The sequence below is a fragment of the Pyrgilauda ruficollis genome, unplaced genomic scaffold, assembly GCF_017590135.1.
Source record: "Pyrgilauda ruficollis isolate IOZ18807 unplaced genomic scaffold, ASM1759013v1 scaffold12, whole genome shotgun sequence".
Classification (NCBI taxonomy): Eukaryota; Metazoa; Chordata; class Aves; order Passeriformes; family Passeridae; genus Pyrgilauda; species Pyrgilauda ruficollis.
Window position 1 is genome coordinate 18,091,075 of NW_024510321.1, and position 21,540 is coordinate 18,112,614.

General features: G+C 41.4%; 1 protein-coding gene across 2 annotated transcripts in view; it reads left to right on the plus strand.

The window, feature by feature from the left end:
* Positions 1-14,027: 14,027 nt before the first annotated feature.
* Positions 14,028-21,540, plus strand: part of ST8SIA6 (ST8 alpha-N-acetyl-neuraminide alpha-2,8-sialyltransferase 6) — a 38,354-nt gene continuing 30,841 nt past the window's right edge. Inside the window, exons 1-2 of one of the 2 annotated variants that reach the window (XM_041487919.1) lie at positions 14,028-14,219; positions 14,425-14,541. In XM_041487919.1, coding sequence (XP_041343853.1) covers positions 14,125-14,219; positions 14,425-14,541 — 212 coding nt within the window. In that variant the 5' untranslated portion in view covers positions 14,028-14,124. The remainder of the gene's footprint in view (positions 14,220-14,424; positions 14,542-21,540) is intronic. The other variant, XM_041487927.1, reaches the window with a different exon arrangement.

Consider the following 21,540-nt stretch of genomic DNA (forward strand, 5'->3'; position numbering starts at 1 on the left):
CTTTCTGATGATCTGTTATAATGACAGCAGCTTTTATCATACCTCTGTTTGTGAGGGCCCCTCGCTTTCTTCCTTCTTTTACTACAAAAGCTCTCAAAGGAAGCTTTTGTGTGTCAGGAGAAGCCAAATTAACATAATATGCAGCATCTATTAATAGTTACTTCAAATTAGGCTTCTACAAAACCTTGAAGCAATATTTCTTCTTTTTTTTTCTTCATACTGCTGGTAAAAGATTCAATCTCTTATCACATTTTTTCCTTTATAAAGCATTAATGTTGTTTTTCTGATTTTGTATATTTTTCAATGCTTTGATCCAGCAGTAGGTAAAAGACAGCCAGTTCATTATTCCTGTATTTTGAATTTGTGCAAAAAAGACCTTGTTAGAAATATGGCACGTGTCAATGGCAAATTAATTACCAAGGACAATGCCAAATTATCTGTCTTAAAGACAGATCCTGGAAAACATGGATTTTTCATAAGCTCTGCTCCTAATTTTTTTCAACCTTTTGAGAATTGTTTCCAAATGTAAAAAAATTGGAAAGAACTCATAAACGGAGAACAATTAAGATAAGACTATGTAAATCAATGTTTGGTATGAGGATCATGAGAAAAATGTTAGCCACTATTTGTCCATCATAATGATCAAGTGGTGAAATTATCAGATATCCCATGCAAATGAAATAAGAGAATTATTTCCTTTTTTTTCACATAATTCCCAACCAAATTGAGAAATTCAATGCCATGTAACGAGGAAGCTCAAGAGGAATTTAGACAAATTCTTGGAAGAAAAAAACCTTAGGTTTTTTAACAAGACAGTCCAGAGATAACCAGTGACTTGGAGATTTCACAGAGCTGAGGGTTTACACTAAAGGAAAGCTTACTATTTGCATCCTTCTTCTTTTGTTTTTTCCCTGTCACACATGGCTGGAGAGAGGCATTGAGCCTGCCCTAACACACACAGTGGTTGTTATGACCTTAAATGTCTCAGGGGTTGCCCAGGCTGCGCTCTGGAGGCAGAGACCCGGTGCCACCTGGTATGGGAGGTGTGCGCATCAGCCCTGGGGCCCCTTCCCCACATCCCTCCCCTCCCTTCAGGACAGTCTGGCATTGAGCCCCAGAGCGTGAGCAGGGCTGTGAGATCTGCAGAAAGCCACTGATATTGAGGCTGATTGAGGGTCGTTGCTATTGAGTTGTTAGCACTGTGAATGTCAGTGACTGCCAGGAAGGAGGCAGCAGATCCAGCTGTGCCAGACAGGAGCAATCTGGCCCGTGTGCCGCTCGCCGTCTGCTGCGCTGGGATGGAGGATGCTCCAACAGAGGCTGGAGCTCTTCTGCCTGGTCATTAATTGTTTGGGACTTTCTTCTAAGGACCAAGAAGTGCAAAATGGTTTTAAAAAATTTTCCTGTGAACTATACAGTCTCTGTTCCACATTAGTTGCTTACTAATCGCTGATACTATCAAACACAGCTTTAAAAAGCCTGCATAGGAACACACCAGTTCTTCCAAAAGACTTTTTTTCCCCCTTTTTGGTTTCTTTAGCACTGAGAAGCATTCTTTCTACTTTTTTCTCCTCAGCAATTGTAAGGACTAATAATTTAGTTTTTAAAGGAAAAGTTTGTCTTTTTGGAATCTCATGACTCCAGTGACTAAGCAGTGAGGGAAACACTAAATGACACAAGATACCTAATTAAATCACAGGTATACTTCTGTTTTTTGAGATTTTGTCCTGAGAATATTTTCCCGATCTTCAAAATGGCTAACATTTTAATCCTGGCCAGGGAAAGGCAACCACCCCTAATCTAATCTAATCTAATCTATTCTAATCTAATCTAATCTAGGGTTGACAATGAAGCTAACTCATGAACAAACTGTTTGCTTTTTAATTCCATGGCAGTATAATACACTGATATATCCTGGATAAATTATTTATCAATTTATTTACATAAAGCTAGGCTATAGTATGAAACAGCTACTCAAAGAATATCTGTTTGGTTCAAATGAAAAATAGCCAGTGCATTGAAGAAATCCTATGAAGACTATTATTTCAAACAAACAGGACTCCTTAGTAAATATTTTTTGAGAAAAAGCAATAGCTGAATAATCATAAAACAAGCTCTTTGTGTAGCCAAACTCACTATGCTTCTGAGGCAGTACCATCTACATTATCTACTATTTTCACTTCCCCATAACAGTCACTTCTTCAGGAGGAATTTAAAAAATTAAAATAGCTTTTTATTGAATAGCTGGATGTTTTGCATGATGGAAATTCTTTTAACATTTCAACTTCTGAAATTCAATACAATGACTTAAAAGCAGCAGACAAAATGTCTTAAAACATTCACAGGAGATGTTTAGGAGCAGACTTATTGCTCTATTTTAATTTGACTGTAATTTTCCAGGAACTGCAGTGTGAGGTGTTTTTTGTTTGTTTGTTTGTTTTTTTTTTTTTTTTTTTTTTTTACAGATTAAGAGCTTTTTAAAAACTCTTGCCAACCCCTTCTTTTTTTTTTTTTTTTTTTTTTTTAAGGCGTTTAGCTCCTCTTTGTTCACTAAGATACTCCAGCTGCACTGTCACCCAGGAAGGCCTCGTGCATGGCTGAGCTGTGTCTGTATTCACCATGTTTTGAGGCTCTCAGGGTTTTTTGTGCCCAGGCCCATTCACCTGGCACATTTATGGCTCAGTACATTAAAACCTGTGGCAGCTCCTTTTCTTGAAGAAGCATGCTCAGCCTGACGGAATATGAGTTGTAGAGACATGTAGGCGTGCCACTGAGGGCCATGGTTCAGGGATGGACTTGGCACTGCTGGGTTAAAAGTTGGACTCTGTGATCTTAGAGGTCTTCCAGCTTAAATGACCCTACGGTTCACTGACTTGAACCTAGACTTTTGTTAATTATTGTTTTTCTCATGAATGCAAATAAAAAAATCAACCCAATATTCTTTTAAAGACTCTTATAAATTTGAGAAGAAAGGACTTTTGATAGTTGAATTCCCAAAGCAAGTGCACACTTTGTGACTTTCTCAATATGAACAGCGTGAGCCACAACCCTGGTAGTGCTCTGCACACCAGTGCCATCCAGTCTGGGTACCAGAGCCCTTCAGATGTTGGATGAGTTATTTTGGTGGATGCAGGATTTCTCTGCATAGTTCCTACCAACTAATGCTGCTCTCTGGGAAATTTAACAGCAAAACCACCTTTGATTTCTGTGGCAAGTGCTTGTAAAATTCCACCTCCTATAAGGTGAGCGTGGCAGACGTCTTCTAAATGAAAAGGATAAAGGCTAATTTTGGCTCTAAATTCAGGAGAAATTGAAGTAGATAGTGAATATAGCAGGGTGTCCATTGATAGGATAACTCATGTCAATAAGGCCATGAGAACATCACAGAATCACTAGGTTAGAAGAGACTTTCAAGAACATTGAGTCTAATCTGTGCCCTAACATCTGAACTAAACTGTGGCTCTGAGTGCCACATCCAGTCTTTTTTTAAACACCTCCAGAGATGATGACTCCACCACCTCCCCAGGCAGGCCATTCCAGCAGTTGATCACTCTTTCTGTAAAAATCTTTTTCCTAATATCCAGCCTATATTTCCCTTGGCACAGCTTAAGACTGTGCCCTCTCATTCTGCCAGTTGCTGCCTGGAGAAACAGAGCAACTCCCACCTGAGTACAACCACCTTTCAGGAAGTCGGTTACATTGGAACATGCACTATACCAAGTCTCTAAATTATTTTTCCCACATAATTAAACATGCAAGTATAATTAAACCTTATATCTGTCAAGCTTAGTCCATGTCAAAATGTGACTTGATTCAGCTTTGTATCTCTAGTAGAAGCTGTGTGCCAGGCTATTTAAGTAATACTAATTTAAAAGGTTGTCGTCACCTCATAAAATAATGCGTCTGAATACATGAAAAAAATCAGTGTTTTCAGATGAGGACAGCAATGCTTTTAATTCCCCTAAATATTTCTCAGGAGAAGATGCCTTTACCTCACCTGTAGCTGAAACAGTGTCTCTGGGTTTTTTACACACATGATAATAAATATCAACTTAAATATGTTCACTTTTGGATGAGATAAATTTCTCTCCAGCAGTGAGTATTTTTCATTTAAGTATAAACGGAACCAGGGTGAATGGTTCAGATGTGGATGTATATATTTCATATGACTGTATACGATAATATGAAACCCAGCCATGATGTGCCATCTGTGTCCTAAAAAAGTAAACTTTTCTGTCTTTGTTTTTCAAGGATCTTTTACATAAATAGATGTTATCATAATGAGGTTTATACTTTCAATGAAAAATGTATCATTTCAACTTCCTTTTAAAACCAGAAGCCTGTACAGGTTTTGTATCTATAACTGGCAAAACCAGCTTGTTTGTACATAATTCATTCATTTTGCATCCTGTCTAGGTAAACACAGTATCTATAGACTATTTAAAAACAAATTGTGAATGGCAAGGTAACTTTGTATTTCATAACTTACTTAATTTCCTAAAAATGTTCTCTTTACTGAAATAAAAGTAACTCCCTACGGACTCAGGAATCTAACCTAAATTTCCAAATTTTATACTATTTTACACTTTTGATTACAGAATAGATCAGTACAGTCAAAGGTCAAAGGGGGAGCTCTGTCACTTTTTCTGTTATGTTACCTGAACAGAGGAGCACACATGCTATAGTCTACAGAAAATAATGTCTGTTTGCTATAACCAGGAAAAAAACTCAGGAGAGATCTGATCTTCATACGCCCACCACAGAGCTCCTTCAGTGTTTCTTCACCCAGAGCCTGGGGAAAACACAACTCCCTTCCCTGCTGTCCCCTCCAACAGCTGCTGCAGTTTGTGGTAGGATGATGCTTTGTGTATGGAAAATGAGTGTGCAGCTCAAAGCAATGCCACTCATGTCACATCCAGCTTAGGACCTCAGCCAACTTGTACCCAGGGCATAGGTTCCTACTGGAATTCTACCAGTGCTACTCTCCCTGCTCTGCTCACATCTCCCTGGCCCACACCTCTTTTCCTAGTTTCCTACAGAACATCTGGCAACACCTTCTCATGGTGCACTCTCGTAGTAATCCATTTTTGCTTTTGTTTAGCCTGAAATATTTTGTGTTTGTTAAAAATGGCCTGCACTCTGTTATAAGTCTAGATAAAATACATGCTCAATAAATGTAAAAGTCAGTAAATGGTAGGACAGTATTTATAACTGGGCCAGCCATTAAAGACCAAACATTGAGTTATAGTGCTGTGTTGCAGCTTTATGAATTATATGGTGTCTGAACAGAGAAATCAATATGTCACAATTTTGAATTACTTGGCACCTTTTAATTTTCAGAGATCATCTTGCTTCAGATCTTGACATGCATCACTGGGCCAGACAGGAAATGGGCCCCATGACTGGTTCCTGTCTTACACGGCTCAGTAGGCTACATGCAAATATCCTGTGCTGCAGATCTTTCAGATACGTGCCAGTACAAATCATCCTCAGCTAGATGCTAACGTGCCTCAGAAATGCAAACATGCAATTCAGGGCTGAAAATCTGGTTCACTGTGGTTAAGAAAGGGAGCTAGTTCCAACTTCTCCAATGTGGACTGAATTTGTGGTCTCAGTCTCATCCCTGGTGAAAAGATAATTGGTTTTTGGGGTTTTTTCCCCAAAAAGGGAAATTATTCCACCATACACATTACTGAACACTGAGTCACACAAGACGGAAAAGGTGGTGTAAAGGCTGAAGCACTGTCTCTCCTTGAAGAAGATCCAGGTAATGTGGTTTGGAGCAGTTCAGGGAAGTGCTGCAGCATCTGCTTGCTGCTCTCTGTGGAACTCTCTGGTCAGCTGTCAGCAGGGGGCTCATTCAGTTTTTCATGACCATACCCAACAGTTATCAAAAACATTTCACATATTGCTTACTTGTTAAATTCTCAGTGTGCTCTTAAGGACAGCCAAGCTGAGCCTGAGTGCATCTGGGGAGCCTGAATAAATTTTCTCCAGCTGCAGGTTCCAAGTGATGATTCCTTGCTTTAGAATTGACTTTTACACACACTCAGCTATTCGGTCAAATGCATACTCATGCAATATGCAAACACATTAAAGGCAAAGGATTTTAAATGCTGGTATTTAAAATGCACATCTCCCCAGCACATGATAATGGTACTTTAAGCATCAGCATTCCTTTCAGCTGAAAATGGCTTCATCCTCCCTCCCCTCTGCCCTTAGTGCTCAGGCTCTACACACTTCACACGCTATCCTGTCCCCCACACCGAGCCTCTATGCTCCCCATGCACCTCTTCCCTGTCCTGGAGCCTCCATCCTCCTCTTCTTGCTCCTGCTCTCCCTTTTGGGTCCTCTTCCCAAACACTGATACACTTTTAGATTTCTTCAGATCTACTGGTGATGTTCAATATGGGAGACTCAGAAATGGTGTATGCAAACCATATATTTATCAACTTAGTCTATTTAGATGGACTTGTTAACTGTAGGGGATGTCCAAATAAGTGGTATGGTGTTAAAGGTCTCAAGGTTAAAAATTAGTTTGGTCAATCTGTAAGAAGAAAATGACAACATGCTGCAGTAAGTCTCACCTGGGAGCTAGGTACTAAATGCCTGTTCTGAAAATAATGCTAAACATAAGAATTGTTATTGATCCCTTCTGTTCAGATGACACTCACTCTTCCAAAGCTACATTTGGTTTCCCCTCTGCTAGACCTTAATTCTTGCCTGCCAGGCCATCAAAGGCACTGGATATAATAAACTAAAATGTGCTCTCTCTGGAAGTACAGTAACTGAGAGGGAGACAGATAAGTGACTATCTGAGAACCATAGGAGAGATTCTGGCTTACCCAGCATACAGATTTTGCAGGAATGGCAGTATATTTGCAGAGCCTAATGAAAGTGATTGCAATACAATCAGCAAGGCCTGTCACTGAGGTAAGGGATATCAGCATATTTACTGAAGTCCCATACCTAGCACTACATAGAGACGAGAGACAGAGAGAGAGGGAGAGAGCTGAGGCGAGTTGATGACGATCTGCCATGAGAAGGAAAATGTCCTAACGCTCTCCCTTGGCCTCTGCCTGCCACCTTCCACGCCCCTGGCCATGGCACAGCCAAGGTTTCTCACTTTCTCTCTATGCCAGAGGGGCTGTGTTGCTGGACAGCACCAATCCAGCTGCCCCACTGCCAGTCCTCTCCCCAGCAGGACAGCAATGGCCATGCGCTGGCTGAGATGGCTCTCATATGTTGGCACGAATCCCATCATGTTTTGGCCCATTTTGGACTCTAGTCTACAACCAGCATCATTTAGACAGCGAATTACTTCAGAATGGGGAAAAAAAGACATCTGAGACAACTCTGGTTTGCAGCACACATTCCCAAATGTCTGTATATCTTGCTAGCTCTTAAAGTAACCTGGATTTATTTCTGTTTGGAGGTAAAGGCTTTCAGTTCCAGTTTATAAATGGCTCAAGATGTTACTAAGCAAACAGAAATAAAGAATTGTGTAGAGTTTTTTTCCCCCTTGATTTCACTGATGATTCTGAAACAGAAAGCCACCCTAATGCTAAGAGGTAGATTTTTTTCTATGGCTTATTTTCCTATGCTATTTCTCTCCCAAGATGTGCTGAAGGTTCAGTGACTGTCTTGCTTTTCCTCATCACTGCATGGATATGCCCTCTGCCCTGTGTAAACACTGATGTTTCACTTCGGAGACACACTGAGCTTTCAGAGGACTCTGGCAGGTGCCTCACCAGAAGCTCAAGTCTGGCACCAGATCAACATGTGCTGAAAGCTGCATCTGAGCTAAGGGACCTTGTCAAACCCTGACTCTCAAGCACCCTCACAATTAATTTCCTACACAGCTCCATGATTTATGGTTTCTCCTCCAGGTGATCTCCTTTTCACAGCAAGGTATCCCAGTCACAAGCCTCGTTTGGCTGATCCCACTGTGAACACCCACATCCCTCACCTGTACCCCTTTGGCACCCCTCTTGTATCACAGGCTTATCAGCATTAACTTCACCACTGCAAATAGCCTAAGTACCTGATGATAGAAGAAGGAAAATCTAGGATTTGCAGCTGTTATGTTTCTATGGAGCATTCAACAATTTTTACTGCAGAAGAGACTGTGAAAATCACCATTATGTAAGAATATGTTTAGGCTACAATCTGGGCAGTTATATTTTTAACTCCATTTTATGAGGTTAATGGCTTTTCCCCAGTTTAAAGACAGAGGTCCTGTCTTTCTTCCTCCAAACCCCTCAAATCCAGGAATTCATGGTGCTCTGTACCACTTCTGTGGTGTTCTTCCATAGCAATGAAGTAGTCAATCCCCACACTTTGGAAAAATGGCTCTAGCTTTTTTAGTACACTGTGATCCCAAAAAGTCATTTGGAGCTGATCAGTCAGGCCACCCTCCTGGATGAAACTCAGTGGATAATCTTCTCATCCCAAGATTAGGCCTTCATACACCTGCCCCTTTTGCTCATATCATGCTTTTATTTCCCTGAATTGTTGCTCTGATTTTTCATAAACATAAATTATGCTGACTGACCCTGACACCCCATCACTTGTCATCATAAAGGATGATTCTGGACTCTACTATGGCCTCTCATTTCAATCACTGTGTATTTTATATGCACACTTCAACAAACACATGATCCCAAACAGGATTTTTCTACAGATGGCCAGCTGGACACACTGTGTTACACTCAGTGATGGAAAGAAATGTTTAGTTTGACTTAATTACCTCAACCATTGACCACAGTGCCCAGTGAGAACCCTTCCATTATGTGACATCCCCGGGGGCATATTCCCCCTTCAGCCATGCAGGCATTTCAAAAGCCTCTGGGAACTGTACAGTCACCCTGCATGCTGATCTATTGCAAGTAAATGTTGCTCCAACAGTTTTTGTCAGTGCTAATTTACTTGCTTTGTTTGTTTGCTTGGGGTTTTAATAATCGTATTAGAAGTCTTTGCTTCTGATGTATTTGACATTGTGCCATTGGTCCATTAGGATTTGGTTGAGTGTTGTGCATTATTTTTAATTTGCATTCACAGTATGCTCTGTAATAACTCCCACTGAATTCTAGCAATGGATGCTGTGAATTTGTATTAACAGCAGCGCTGTTTTGTGCAACTGTAGTAAAATTCTTTGCAAAAGAATACTTAGCATATAATCTCCTTCAGCAAAGGAGATCAAAGTTCCAAATAACAACAGAGACTTGCAAATTGTTCCTGGGCTAATTGTAATGGAAGGATTCATCTTGGATGGAAATCATTGGCACAAGCTACTGTTGATGCCAGAAGTTTACATGGCTTCAAAAAGCAATTAGACACAATTATGGAAGAAAAATCCATGAAAGACAACTAAACACACAGCTAACTCCAGTTCAGAAATTCCCTGAGCCATTGATTGCTGGAAGCTGAGAAAGGGTCCTAGGGATGGATCACTGCACAGTTCTTCCCTGGGATTGTGCTACTGGGCACAGCCTGAAGAACATGCTGTTCTAGTCTGACCCAGTATGTCTTTCACATAGTGTCATGCTAAGATGTCTTGCAGAGAGCTTTTAGGAAGAAAAGAGCATGGGAAAAAAAATCATCTCCCTTCAGGTTAACAACTTGCAAGTTTTTAAGGTTTCTGAATTAAAATCCTCCTTTGTACCTTATTGTAATTCAGATCCTCTTGACCCATCAGCTTCCTTTGGAAAAGCATACACACCGGACTGAACCACAGCCATGGGCACATGCCTGCGGTGCCCTTAATTGGATGAAGGCTCACACAGAGGCTGGCAGTGGAGCACTCATTTTCAGTAGTTACCGGCCTCAAGTTTGCTTATGCTACAAGATGCATTTTTGGCAACAAGTATTTATCTGCCATTGGGCTGGATCATCATTGTTAAAGAGGAGAAGGTGCTTTCTCAGTTAAACTAAATAAAGGGATCTGGTGAAGTGTACACAATATCTTACTCTGATGGATATAAAAACATAGCTTACAACAGTGAAAAATCATTAATTTTGTGCAGAAGAAGCAAGTCCTGCTGTTGGTTAGAAGAGGGAACTAATAACAGCAGGGTCATGGGCTCAGTCCCCATACAGGTCATTCATTTAAGAGCTGGACTCGATGATCCTTGTCTGTCCTTCCAACTCAGAATATTCTGTGATTCTGTAAGTATGACATCTTATGAGACACTCAGAATCCTGAAGACTTCTCCATGTGCCCTGATTTTTTTTCACCTTGACCTTCTCCAAAGAGTGAATGGTGCTTGACTGGATGAGTCATCACTGGCACATTTGATGAACATCTCAAAGTGATGGTACATTTAAACACCTTTTAAACACCTAATAATTTAGTTAGGTTTAGGTTGATCCCAACAGACTGCTTGCTGGCTGAATTTAGTTATTAAATTATTATTTTAATAAAGCCTAATTTTGAAGTTACAGGACACAAAATTCTGTCCTGAAAAAAATAGAGAAAAAACCATTAAGGCAAGATAAAAAGCATAGCAGCAACAGCCACACAAGGTGATTATTTATTTTGGACTTTATTTTAAGGGGGTACAGGAATGCATTGCTTTTTGTGATTTTCCTTTAGTGGAATGATTGGGGCCATTTGATGTCCTGGAGTCTGGCAGACAGCACCTTAGTTCTTGCAATTTATCATTATGTAAAACCATGTTGCCCAAAACCATGGGTGGAAATAAATGAAGTTGTGAAATGCAATGACTTTTTCCCAGCTTGAAACACATATGCCTGTTTTGTGAATTTGCTGGAAATTTCTTTTTGCTAAAAGCACATTGTGAGTGCACTAAAAACACCAAAATGGTTGTCTCATTCCAACACCTCACTCTGGGGCCTCTCATGCTTCCCCAGAACATGGGACTCCAGTTTAACTGAACATCTTTAGTACCTTTCTCTTCTTGCTAATTGTAACAGTCATTTCTCCTCCTATTTGCTATAACTAATATCCCTGTGACAGCCATTGCTTAGATGAGAAGGCAGCACTAGGAAAGCATTTAATGAACATTAATTGCTTTTTAATATGATTTAGCTGCTGGAAATAAGAAGGCTAAGCTGGCTCCATGTGACCAGCAGCCCTACAGGCACCTCCACCAGACTCCTTTCGAGATGCAATCCTGCTGACCTGGGGGACAGCAGCCTTTCATGGATGATAACCAAGGCTGCATTTTGCTTTTCCAAATTAGCAGCTAAGTAGGGCTGTAGGAGCTCAGTAACAAAGTCATGATGATACCACCTGGCTGATTAGTGATCTCTTCCTTCTGTGCAAGCCAGCAATTATCAATTCCTGCTGACTTCAGAAGCTAATGGGAATCAGAGGATAGGGGATGCTGCCAAAACGCAGCAGCTTCCAGCTGTGAGGAGGATGATGAGATGGGACACAGACTTTACGTATACCGTTAAGTCTCTGTCTTTTCCTGTGTGGCATCTTGGGCACCTGTACCTTTATCATTTTGACCCTCTGCATTACGTTACCTGACACCATTACTTCTGATATGGCAATACCATGCAGGAGAAACTTGGTCTTTTGAATCCAACATCCTAAATTTGAATTCTGATTCACCATTGATTCTTATCTCACCCTTTAGTAGGGTCACTTAACCTTTCTACTAAGCTGCTGTGCCAGAAAATTAAGGCTGATAACATTTAAAGATACTGTGACAATCAATCAATACCTGTTTGTAAACTTGTTAGTAAACAACAAGCATCAAGTGCCCAGTCTAATCTAAACACATTCCGTTAATAATCTTCCCATTTTCTTTGAAAGAACTTTTTAATATGACACAAAGATTAACCTTCTGATCTCAAAAAAAAAATCTTTACTGGTACTGTAGACTAGCATTGGCAGCAGACCTCTAACTTGAAATATTATGTCCTCACTGCCGTCACTAAATTTCCCATGGATTAGCTGACAGTGATACCTCAGGACTCACAGGAAAACTGTATTGCAGAGGGAAATAACAGTGAGGGCAAAAGCCAAATCTTTTTCTGGACTGTAATTCTTAGTCTTCTTTGATTCAGAGCTGGAATTGAATACCACTAGGCTTTTAAGATGAAAAACTTATTGTTTTACATAGGGTATTTAACGGGTATTACAAAATAGCTGATAATATCCACTAACATAATCAGGAGCCATCATGTTTTACAGAGGTGACAGGGGATTGATATTTCTAATATCTGCTGATCAATATACACATACCTTGACAGTTGGCCCCCTACTTATTTGTATACAGTGTCAACTGGTTTTATAGGATAGGCCCAAAGCAAGCTTTTGGGAAATGGGGATGAATCACCTTCATGTTCCAGACATTTATATTCAATCACAACAATTCAGAAGTTTGCTGGTTTGAGATTCACAACAATCTTGAACCAGCAAACTTCTTTAGGACTTCAGAAGTCTTCACACAGGCTTTGTCTTGCTATTACAATTAAGTACCTCAAAGCCAAGAAGACAACTGAGCTGTGCCCCTGGGGGACTGTGCAATGCACCAGTCAGATACCTGCAACCCCTTGGGACACCAGCCAGCTGCTTCTAGCTCCCCCCCACCAGCACCCACAGCCCTGCTCACCAGCAAGCGAACAAATGCCCCAAAACATCATTAAATATTTCCCTGCATACCTCGCCACAATCACAGACAGTGCTGTGCTGTTCCTCTCGTGCACTTCTTAGAGGCTTGCTGCTTCTTATTGTCATATCTAACCACTCACAATATCAAGTCCACGTTACTTCATTAATATCGTTGCAGCAGAGCTCTTACGTTGAGACTTTCTAGCCATTGTTTGATGAGCAGCAGCTCCAAGGCTTAAGGAAATGCTCACAGATATAGAAAACATGAAGGATAGGGAAAAATCTGCAAAAACAAGGTGTCAGCTCACAACTGAAAGGCTGCTGTAAGTCACAGCATCTCTTCTACCCACTTTTAATAAAGGGGACCTAGTTATTGGCCCCTTGTCACCTTACTAGGGCTCTCATACCAATGGCTGGCTTGTGAAAGCAACACTGAATGCACCATCAGGTAGAAAGATAAAAGCTTACTACAGAAACATTTCTTTAACAAAGCCACTCCAAATTATAGAATGTTTTGCGTTGAAAGTGACGTTATAGATCATCTAGTTCCAGCCACACCTTGCCATATGCAGGGACACTTTCCACTAGGTCAGGTTGATCCAAGCTGGCCTTGAACACTTCCAGAGATGGGGCTTCTCTGTGCAATCTGTCCCAGAGCCTCACCATCCTCACAGTAAAGAATATCTTCCTAATATTCCATCTAAACCTTTTTTCAGTTTAAAGCCATCCTGCTTGTCCTATCACTACACGCCCTTGTTAAAAAGTCCCTCTCCAGCTTTCTTGCAAGCCTCCTTCAAACACTAAAGGGTGTAATGAGGTTCCCCCAGAGCCTTCTCCAGGCTGAACCACCCCAGCTCTGTCAGCCTGCCCTACAGCAGAGCTAGGACAGGCTATTCATCCCTCAGGTCAGGTTCACAGCCTTCTTATGTTGGGGGGGCCCCAGAGCTGCACACACACAGTGTCCCACGTGGGGTCATTTTTACTATAATATGCATAGTTTTATAACATACCTTTTATAAGACAAAACACTGGACACATTGACTGTTATTTTTTAATTCAGAGAAAGAGCTATTGAAGTACTGACTGTTATTTTTTAATTCAGAGAAAGAGCTATTGAAGTAGCAGCGGCTTCACTACTCCAGCCACGGGGCAGGGCTGCCTGCCCTCGCCGGGCAAGCCCCGCACCCTGCTCCCGCCGCCGTCCCGCAAGGCGCCCCTCTCCCCCATTAAAGTTTGGGCAGTTTCGACTCCCTCGCTCCGCCGCCCTGGACACAGAGAAGCGCTCCAGGAAGCGCCCCGAGCGGCCGCCGGCACAGGCCGCTAGCAAAGGCCGCCCGGGCGCTGCCCTCACGCCTGCCGAGCCCGGCCGCCCCCCGCCAGCACCGGCGGGCCGGGCCCATGGCGGCGGCGGCGCAGGGCTGCGGGCGAGGGGCGGAGCGCAGAGACCCTGTGGCTGCCATGGCCGCCTCCCCCTCCCCGCAGCCTCCCTTAAATACTATGGGGCCGTAGCCGCGACGGGCGCCGCTGCCGAGCGCACCATGCGGGCTGTCATCGCCTTGGCCGCGGCGCTGGGCAGCCTGCTGCTGGGAGGCTGCCTCCTGCGCTTGGGCGGCCAGCAGCCCCTCCGCGCCAGGTAGGGCGGCCGGGCGGCCTCGCCCGCGGTCCGGAGCCGGCTGGGGAGGGCGGGAGGAGCGGGGCGAGCCCCGCGGGGCGCGGCGGAGCCTGGCGCGGCGCCCCCGGCTCGGTCTGGGCTCGGCGCGGGTCGTGGGCAGGAGAGCGGCGCCGGGTGATGTTCAGTCACTGGTCCTGACAACTTTGTTTTCCGTCTCGCTTGCCAGGGGCTGGGAGGAGGACGCAGGAATAGCGGCTGTCACGCCTAAAGTGGTGCGAGCCCTCAGGTCACCCCTGACGCCCCTTCCTCCGACCGAGAACAGGTACGGGCTAGACGCTCGCAGGTGGGTCCTTGAGGTCGGGTCTACGAAAGCAGAAATTCGCCTTCGCTCCGGTTCATTCTTGCTTTTGTTTCGGTAGCTTGATCAGAGAGAGCGTTAGAGATTATTAGAGCAAATGGCACTTTGCTTTAACTACAATGAATTATTTGCTCATGGGCCCTCTTACTGACGGCTGTCACTCTGCCGTTGGTTTTGAGCCCAATAAAATATTGCGTACAGCAATTTTGTTAGTGTACGATGTAAAAAGTGCCTGCTGAATGACACATTCCAGGTATCTTTTTATTCTTCTTTCCTAGAAGGTGGAGCTGGAGCTGGGTAATGCTGTCACTGTTTTTGAAATCTGTATTTAATTAAAAATACAGATGTATCATTTACAATCCATAGGATGAAGGCAAGACATATGAAGCCTGTTTCGTTTTGGGTTGGCATTATACTTTGTGGGAGCCCATTCATTTGATCCTCTGTCTTGACCTTCTAGATCAGCGTAGATTTTTGCTTTGCAGCCTGTTATTTTATACTGTGAATTTTAATATGAAGATACTTTCTAAAATCAGCTGTGAAACATTGTGCCTTACGTGCAGACTTCAATACTAATGACTGTTGTTTTCATGCTCTTGAGTCCCCACACACTGTTGGAGAACTAAGAGAGCAGAAGATGGTGGTGTAATCCACACATGAGATCAATACTATGTAAGAAGTAGTTTTGAAATATTTTTGCTTTCTTCTTTTACTTTTTATGGAATTATTACCTTTACAGTTAGCATAACTATTATATGTTAATATACATTATGGTCAAAAATGCATTATAAAAATTAGAAAGAACTTAAGAATTGGGTCTTTCACAGAAACTGTGATGTCCTGGTTGTGTTGAAGACAATGGTGACAGTGCAGTTAACCTTACTGAGGCCACCATCTCACTCAATCTAGCTGAATTTGGCAGCCTATGCTTTCCCTAAGTGACTGCAAGTGATGTTAGTTGCAGTAATGATTGCAGTGTACCCTAACAGTGCATTTCTGATAAGATACCCTTGTGGTCTCTCCCTCAATATTTAAAACTCTCACAAGCTGTAAGTTTAGCATCTTTCAAAGTTAGAGTGAAAGTAAAGGAACAGAATTCTGCAAATGTTCGTACCTGGTGTTATGAGCTTCTAGTCTGCTTCTCTTTCCTGTTCTCATTTTTTCCCTTTCTTCTTTTTTCCCTTCTTTCCCCCTCTCAATGTTGGTTTTTGCAGTATGTACTGTTCTGCTTTGCTTTTGTTCGTAGCCATTACTCCATTCTTCTCTCCAATCTGTTTTGGGCTGTCTGTGGTTTCCCCCTGGCCTATCTCCTCACGCTCTTCCCTGCTAGTTTCTGAGCTGCATCTGTGTTATACCATGGACTTGAATTGACTAGAAATGCTGGCAGAGAGCACTTCAGAGAACAGTCTAATTGTTTCCCATCTGCTGTTAGTACACTCACAACTGGAGCAATGAAAGTAGAAATAACACGTACCAAAGAGGTCTGAAAATCCATGTCATTTTTTTAATCTTTGTAATAGGGCAAGTGAGATTGTGATTTTAAATATGTATTTTTCCTTATTCTACTTGGAGGATTTTGGCACCAATTTGAAGCTAGTTTTTGTCAGCCTGAAATTGTATTTCTTCATGACTGGGTGACTGCAAAAGTGTGTCAAGTAAATAATTCATCAAAGAAAGTTTCAATATACTCAAGCTCCTGTAACCGTAGTGTCTTTGGAGAGATGTCTTGCCAGCTGAATCCAAGAGTGGATGTGCTTTCTCACCTGAGTGACTGTGCTCAGTAAGCTGGCCTGACAGGAGTTTGTGTGGTGTATGTGTGGCTAATGAGAAAGGAGAGAGAGCTGCTGGACTGGACTGACCAGGAGCTGTTACTTCATCTAGAGAGCAGCAAGACTGGGCAGGGAGCCATGCTGGAGGGGTTTGATCCAGGCAGCAGCTGGACTGGGCCTGGCTAAGGGCCATGCTGAAGGCGTTTGATCCAGAGAGCATCTGGACTCATTCAGGAGGTTCAGACCAATCCCTCAGTGATGGAGATGGATGGTCTGGTCAATGGGAATTAGATTCCAGTGTGCTGTGGGAAAGTGTGGTTCTCCTAAACAACCCTGATCATTTGAATGGCATTGCTGTGTTATTGGCAGTAGCGTCCTTTCCTGCATAAGAGTACGAGGATGTGCATGGATGTTTCCAGGAAAGGAAAAAGAAAAAAAACCTAGGCACTATCCTTGACCTCTAAGTAAAAGTAATCTAGACAGTCTTCACAGTCACAAGCTAATCTTTTTTATTATCATTATTTCCTTTGCTGTTCGAGGCATATTTGTAACCAGACATCTCCCAAAGAATCTCTAAAGTCCTATTATTCTGTTGCCTTGCAGTATTGAAAGCTAATCTGTTCTTTTACTTTGCGTAATTCTTTTAAAAGGATGAAACTGAAGGATGAAAATCAGGGAATTGGATCAGACTCTCTTAGATACTTAGGCAGCTATTATGTGCAGCAATGTTTAAATACATGGTGACCAGGCACCTAAAGTTCTCTTTCTGTGTCTTAGTAAATAACCTTGATGATATGGTTTGTCTCTTACAGGACATTGCTTACCCCTTTTTCTTGTTAACCCTTAGCTAATTGGAGCAATGGGACTGCCTCTACAGTGCAACTTGCACATCTAGTCTTGGGCTTATTTCACTGCCTACTATGCCTCTTAATAGGGTTTCTTACTGAAAAGAAAGGCTGCTGTTAGTAAGATATGTCTACTAGTCCCCAGATTTATTCATGGAACCAGTATCACTATACTGCAATAGTATGGTCTCTGGCAGATTCTCCTATCTATGCTTCATACTGTCCTCTCAAATTTTAAGCTGTAACTGCGAAGACAATATATATTTTCTTAAGTACAACCTTCTTATATTTTCAACAGTACAACCAAAAAAAGAAGTCTTGCATTTTTCCCACCTTTAGACCCTTGGTCTTCCCTCTCTTCTTTCCTGTCTCCCCGACTCTGTTTGTGCAGGCATATTTGTTTGTTTAGTGGTTACATTAATAGTAGAACAGAAGACTCAGAACTTCTAGTGCTTATCAGGGGAAAATGAAAATAGTAAGAGAAGCTAGGTAGTATTTTCTTTGTTATGAGGCCCAGCGTGTGCTAGGTTAAATTTAGGAAGAAATTCTAACTCCTATTATAGTACCCAAGAATATGTAGCAGGTAAATAACGCCAGGTCCTGCAAGGGAAGTCAAAATAGCACTATTTATGTATAGTTTACATAAAAGTAACAAGGCAGCAGTGCTCTAAAGAACTGACCACCATTACTCTGTTAGTCTGTGTTGCCAGTTTTAAGGCATTCACTTACTATTTCCCCAGCTTGCTTTCTGTCTTTCCACGTCCAAGGCAAGCACAGTGGAAAGACCACTGAGGTAATGAACAGTGGGAGGAAGTGATTGAGAAGCAATGGGTAAACAAGTTAGTGTTAATACAGTGTTCCATAGTGTTGATTTCTCCAATTCCTCTCTCAGCAGCAGATCTGTGTGCAGGCCTAGGAAATAAACAGCTATACTTAATTAACAATGCTGTAGAGACCTGTACATTCTGTCTCCTGACAAAATATTGCATTCAGGCAGTCAGAAGGGGAAGAAGAGACAGAGTAATACCGCAATTATGGAGTAGCCTAGTATATTGCACAAATAATTTGCTGTGGTTTAGATTAGTCAGCAGTGGGGGTCCACTTCACTAATTTTACTACTCTCTTAATATTTTGCCCCTTCATTCCCAAGTGATGCATGCAGACATATTTTAGGAGTGCATTTTGAACCCTTGTCTCATGTATTACTTCTGTCTAAATGAATAGGTGTTCAGTTGAAAGCTGCTGCCAGGACACATTTGTGTTCTGACAGTGGTGAAAGGTTTCTGTTTACTTGGTCCAAGTGAAACTGCTCTGTCATTCTATTGTGTGCCCTTTTAACATGATTTTAGTGTAAGTACCTTATTCTTTTCACTTCACTTACCATGAGAGTCTGAATGTTGTTTGTCATGTTACCTGTCATGCAGTTTATAGATTTTATAAATAAAAAGTATCTGACGTTATACATAACCCTGGCGAATGCACTGGATAGTCTTTCAAATAATTTAAAGGTGCAGTTTGTGTTAAAGACCAGATTCCTTAGATAAGCAATACCTCTATAGGAACTTGAACAAAGATAGTAGGATCAGTCCCTTTAACAGTTGCTGTGATTAATGTTACAAGACAAATTCTTACCCCGTGGTTTGATAAAGCAATTTTTTTAGTCCATTTCACCAAGAATTTAAATTGTGTATTACCTTATCAATCAAGGTGTTGTGAACTTTAAAAACATCACTATATTCTTATCATCTGATTAATTTGAATTAGTGTCAAAGACAGCACTTAACAGCACCCTTCCGATGGAAGTATGGATTGTGGGTTTTTTAATAGTATTCAACTAACAGATGATGAGATTCAAATATAAATTAGTCCCTTCAAGGGAGAGATTAAGACAGAAGATATTCACAATCTGGATAATGCTATTCAGTGCCATTTTGGTAGAATGATAAAAAGGTGCAATTTTACATACAGAAGTTATCCTTTTTAGCTGGAGATGCTCAGCTGGAACATGTTTAGAGCTCTTGTGCTGCTTCTGAGAGACAAGAGCAAGCAGCTATAGAAAAGAGCAACAACTTGTTCTGCTGGGTGTGGAGTGAATAGCCAACGAGTGGGATTTTCCCTTACTCTCAGTGTGGACTTACTAGGGAGGTGAAATTTTTGTTGCTTTCACTGCTGCCAGACAGTTCAGTTCTGAGAAATTTTGAATATCTCATCCCACATTCTTTGTTTCTACCTGATTTTGAGGGATATCTAGAGGAGTGACCTTTTAATCTTCATGCTACAGTATAACTCACAGCATCAGTTTTTCTATCTGCCTTTTTCCTTTTCTTCCCTATCATTACTCCGTCTTATGCCCATCCCATTTTACTGCTCTGATAACTGGGTTGAGTTTTGTTTTGTTTTTAAAGGGTGTGCCTTTCCTTTTCCTGCCTGTAGCTTGTACCTTTCTGCTCCCCCAGAACGCTCTTACCTGACATACCCCTCTGTCTGGTGATTCCCTGCTCTAAGGTTTCCCTATTGTCTCAGGACTGAATGCTGCAGGAGCAGAAAAAGGACTTCCCATATAGTTTCTGTCTAAAGATTCAATCCTTGTCTTAAGCAATTTTACAGTTTGAGGATCTGCTGTCTTCCTGAGAGCAAGATATAGAATAAAACGTGCTGATAGATAAGGCCTTAACACATGGTCTTAATCTGCTGTGGATTTATTAAAGTACAGATGGTGTACTTCCTGAGTTTCTAGAATTACCATAGGAAGTATGTGGTCCTCAAGCTGTTTGTATATGATTAAAAAAAAACCTGTTTTTCAGATTTGGTCCAATGAGATTGGCTTTGAGAACATCTAAGCCCTAGGGAAAAACAGCTGAAATTTCCCTGTATCATCAGTTTTATGAGTTCAAGCCAACAGAATGCTTCTACTTCAAGTTCTCATTTAGCTTAATAATTCACAAAATTAGTTGAATGTAGCCTGATATCTGTGTTGTTAGGCACGTTATTGATTTCATTGCAGAAGTTGTAGTGCTGCTCTAAGTGGTGAAAAAAGACTGTCATCCACTAGGTCAGGTAAATTCATTTAGTGGTAAATATTGCCTTGCACAGTTGTCTGAAATGAGCAGAAACTTAATCTGAGTCTGATGTCTGCACAACTTTGCCATGAATAATGCAGTAGAAGTCTGGACTGCCTCTTGCACACCCATCTTTATCTAAACGCAAAAAGATTTCACTCGTGAAGCAGAGGCCGCTCTGACAGTGAAACAGAAATTCAGAAATTTAACTTCTAATGGAATGAGTACTTGTTTTACATCTCTTGCAAATACATTGTTTTAATTTTGTACCTTTTGCAACACGTAAAGAGGGTTAAGAAAATTTTATATGTAAAAAGCCACAGAAGAAGCATTTTGGTTATCTATCATGTGGCTGTAAAAGTAATTGTGAAGCTTTAATGACAAAACAGAATTTAATTTAAATGACAAAACAGAACGGGGATTTTTTTTTTGTTCTTTCTTTTTTCTCTGACTTCCTCTTTTTTGAATTTTTCAGGTCTTGAAAATTATTTAATAAAAACAATTGCATATTAAAAAATGAGGCGACTTGTTTGTGTTGATCTTACGAATTTTTTAAAGGACTAAAAGTCTGTGGAGTAACGTTTGTATTTGAGAGAATATTTAATCATTGCCCCACAGATCTCAAGACAAATTAATAGGAAGCTGTAAGGACTTGTAAGGACTGCACAGAGTTGTGCAAGAATGTTGGTGCTCTGCCACTCTTCTAACACCCCTCGCAGGGAGCTGGTCACACCTAACTGCCTGCTCTGACTTGGTCATCTGCTTGGCTTTCTTCACATGTTAGACAGGGTCTCTTCTGGCCAGCTGTGGCTCAGAAGAGCTGGGGCCACTTCTCAAATCAGCATCCAGCATCTTAGGTTTTAGTTATAATGAAAGGCTTATTTGCAGCAGTAACGTGCACTTGGCTTATATCAATAGTGCTTTTTTTTTTTTTTTCCCTTTCTATTTCTTTAAGATGCTGTTCAGGCAGCTAAACTTTTTCCTGTAGCCATTTCTCTTATTTTAAGCTGCAGCTGGAGAATAATCATTTGATGTTACAAGTTAAAGAAGCAAGAGAGGGGAAGCATAATATAGTGCTAACTAAATTTGTTTGAGAACTGGAAAGAGCCTACCTGATTGTTCTGCATAGACAGAACCATTCAGACCAAGCTGCAATAAACCTGTGTACATAAGTTTTGTAGGCAGAATATTTGCTAGCACTTGCTATGTGAGATCTGCAGAGTTTTTAGCTCTGAACTGTGTGCTCTGAGAGCCTTCTGCTATTTGTATTTCACTCCTCGAGAAAAAATGAGATAAAGAGCTGTATGCAAA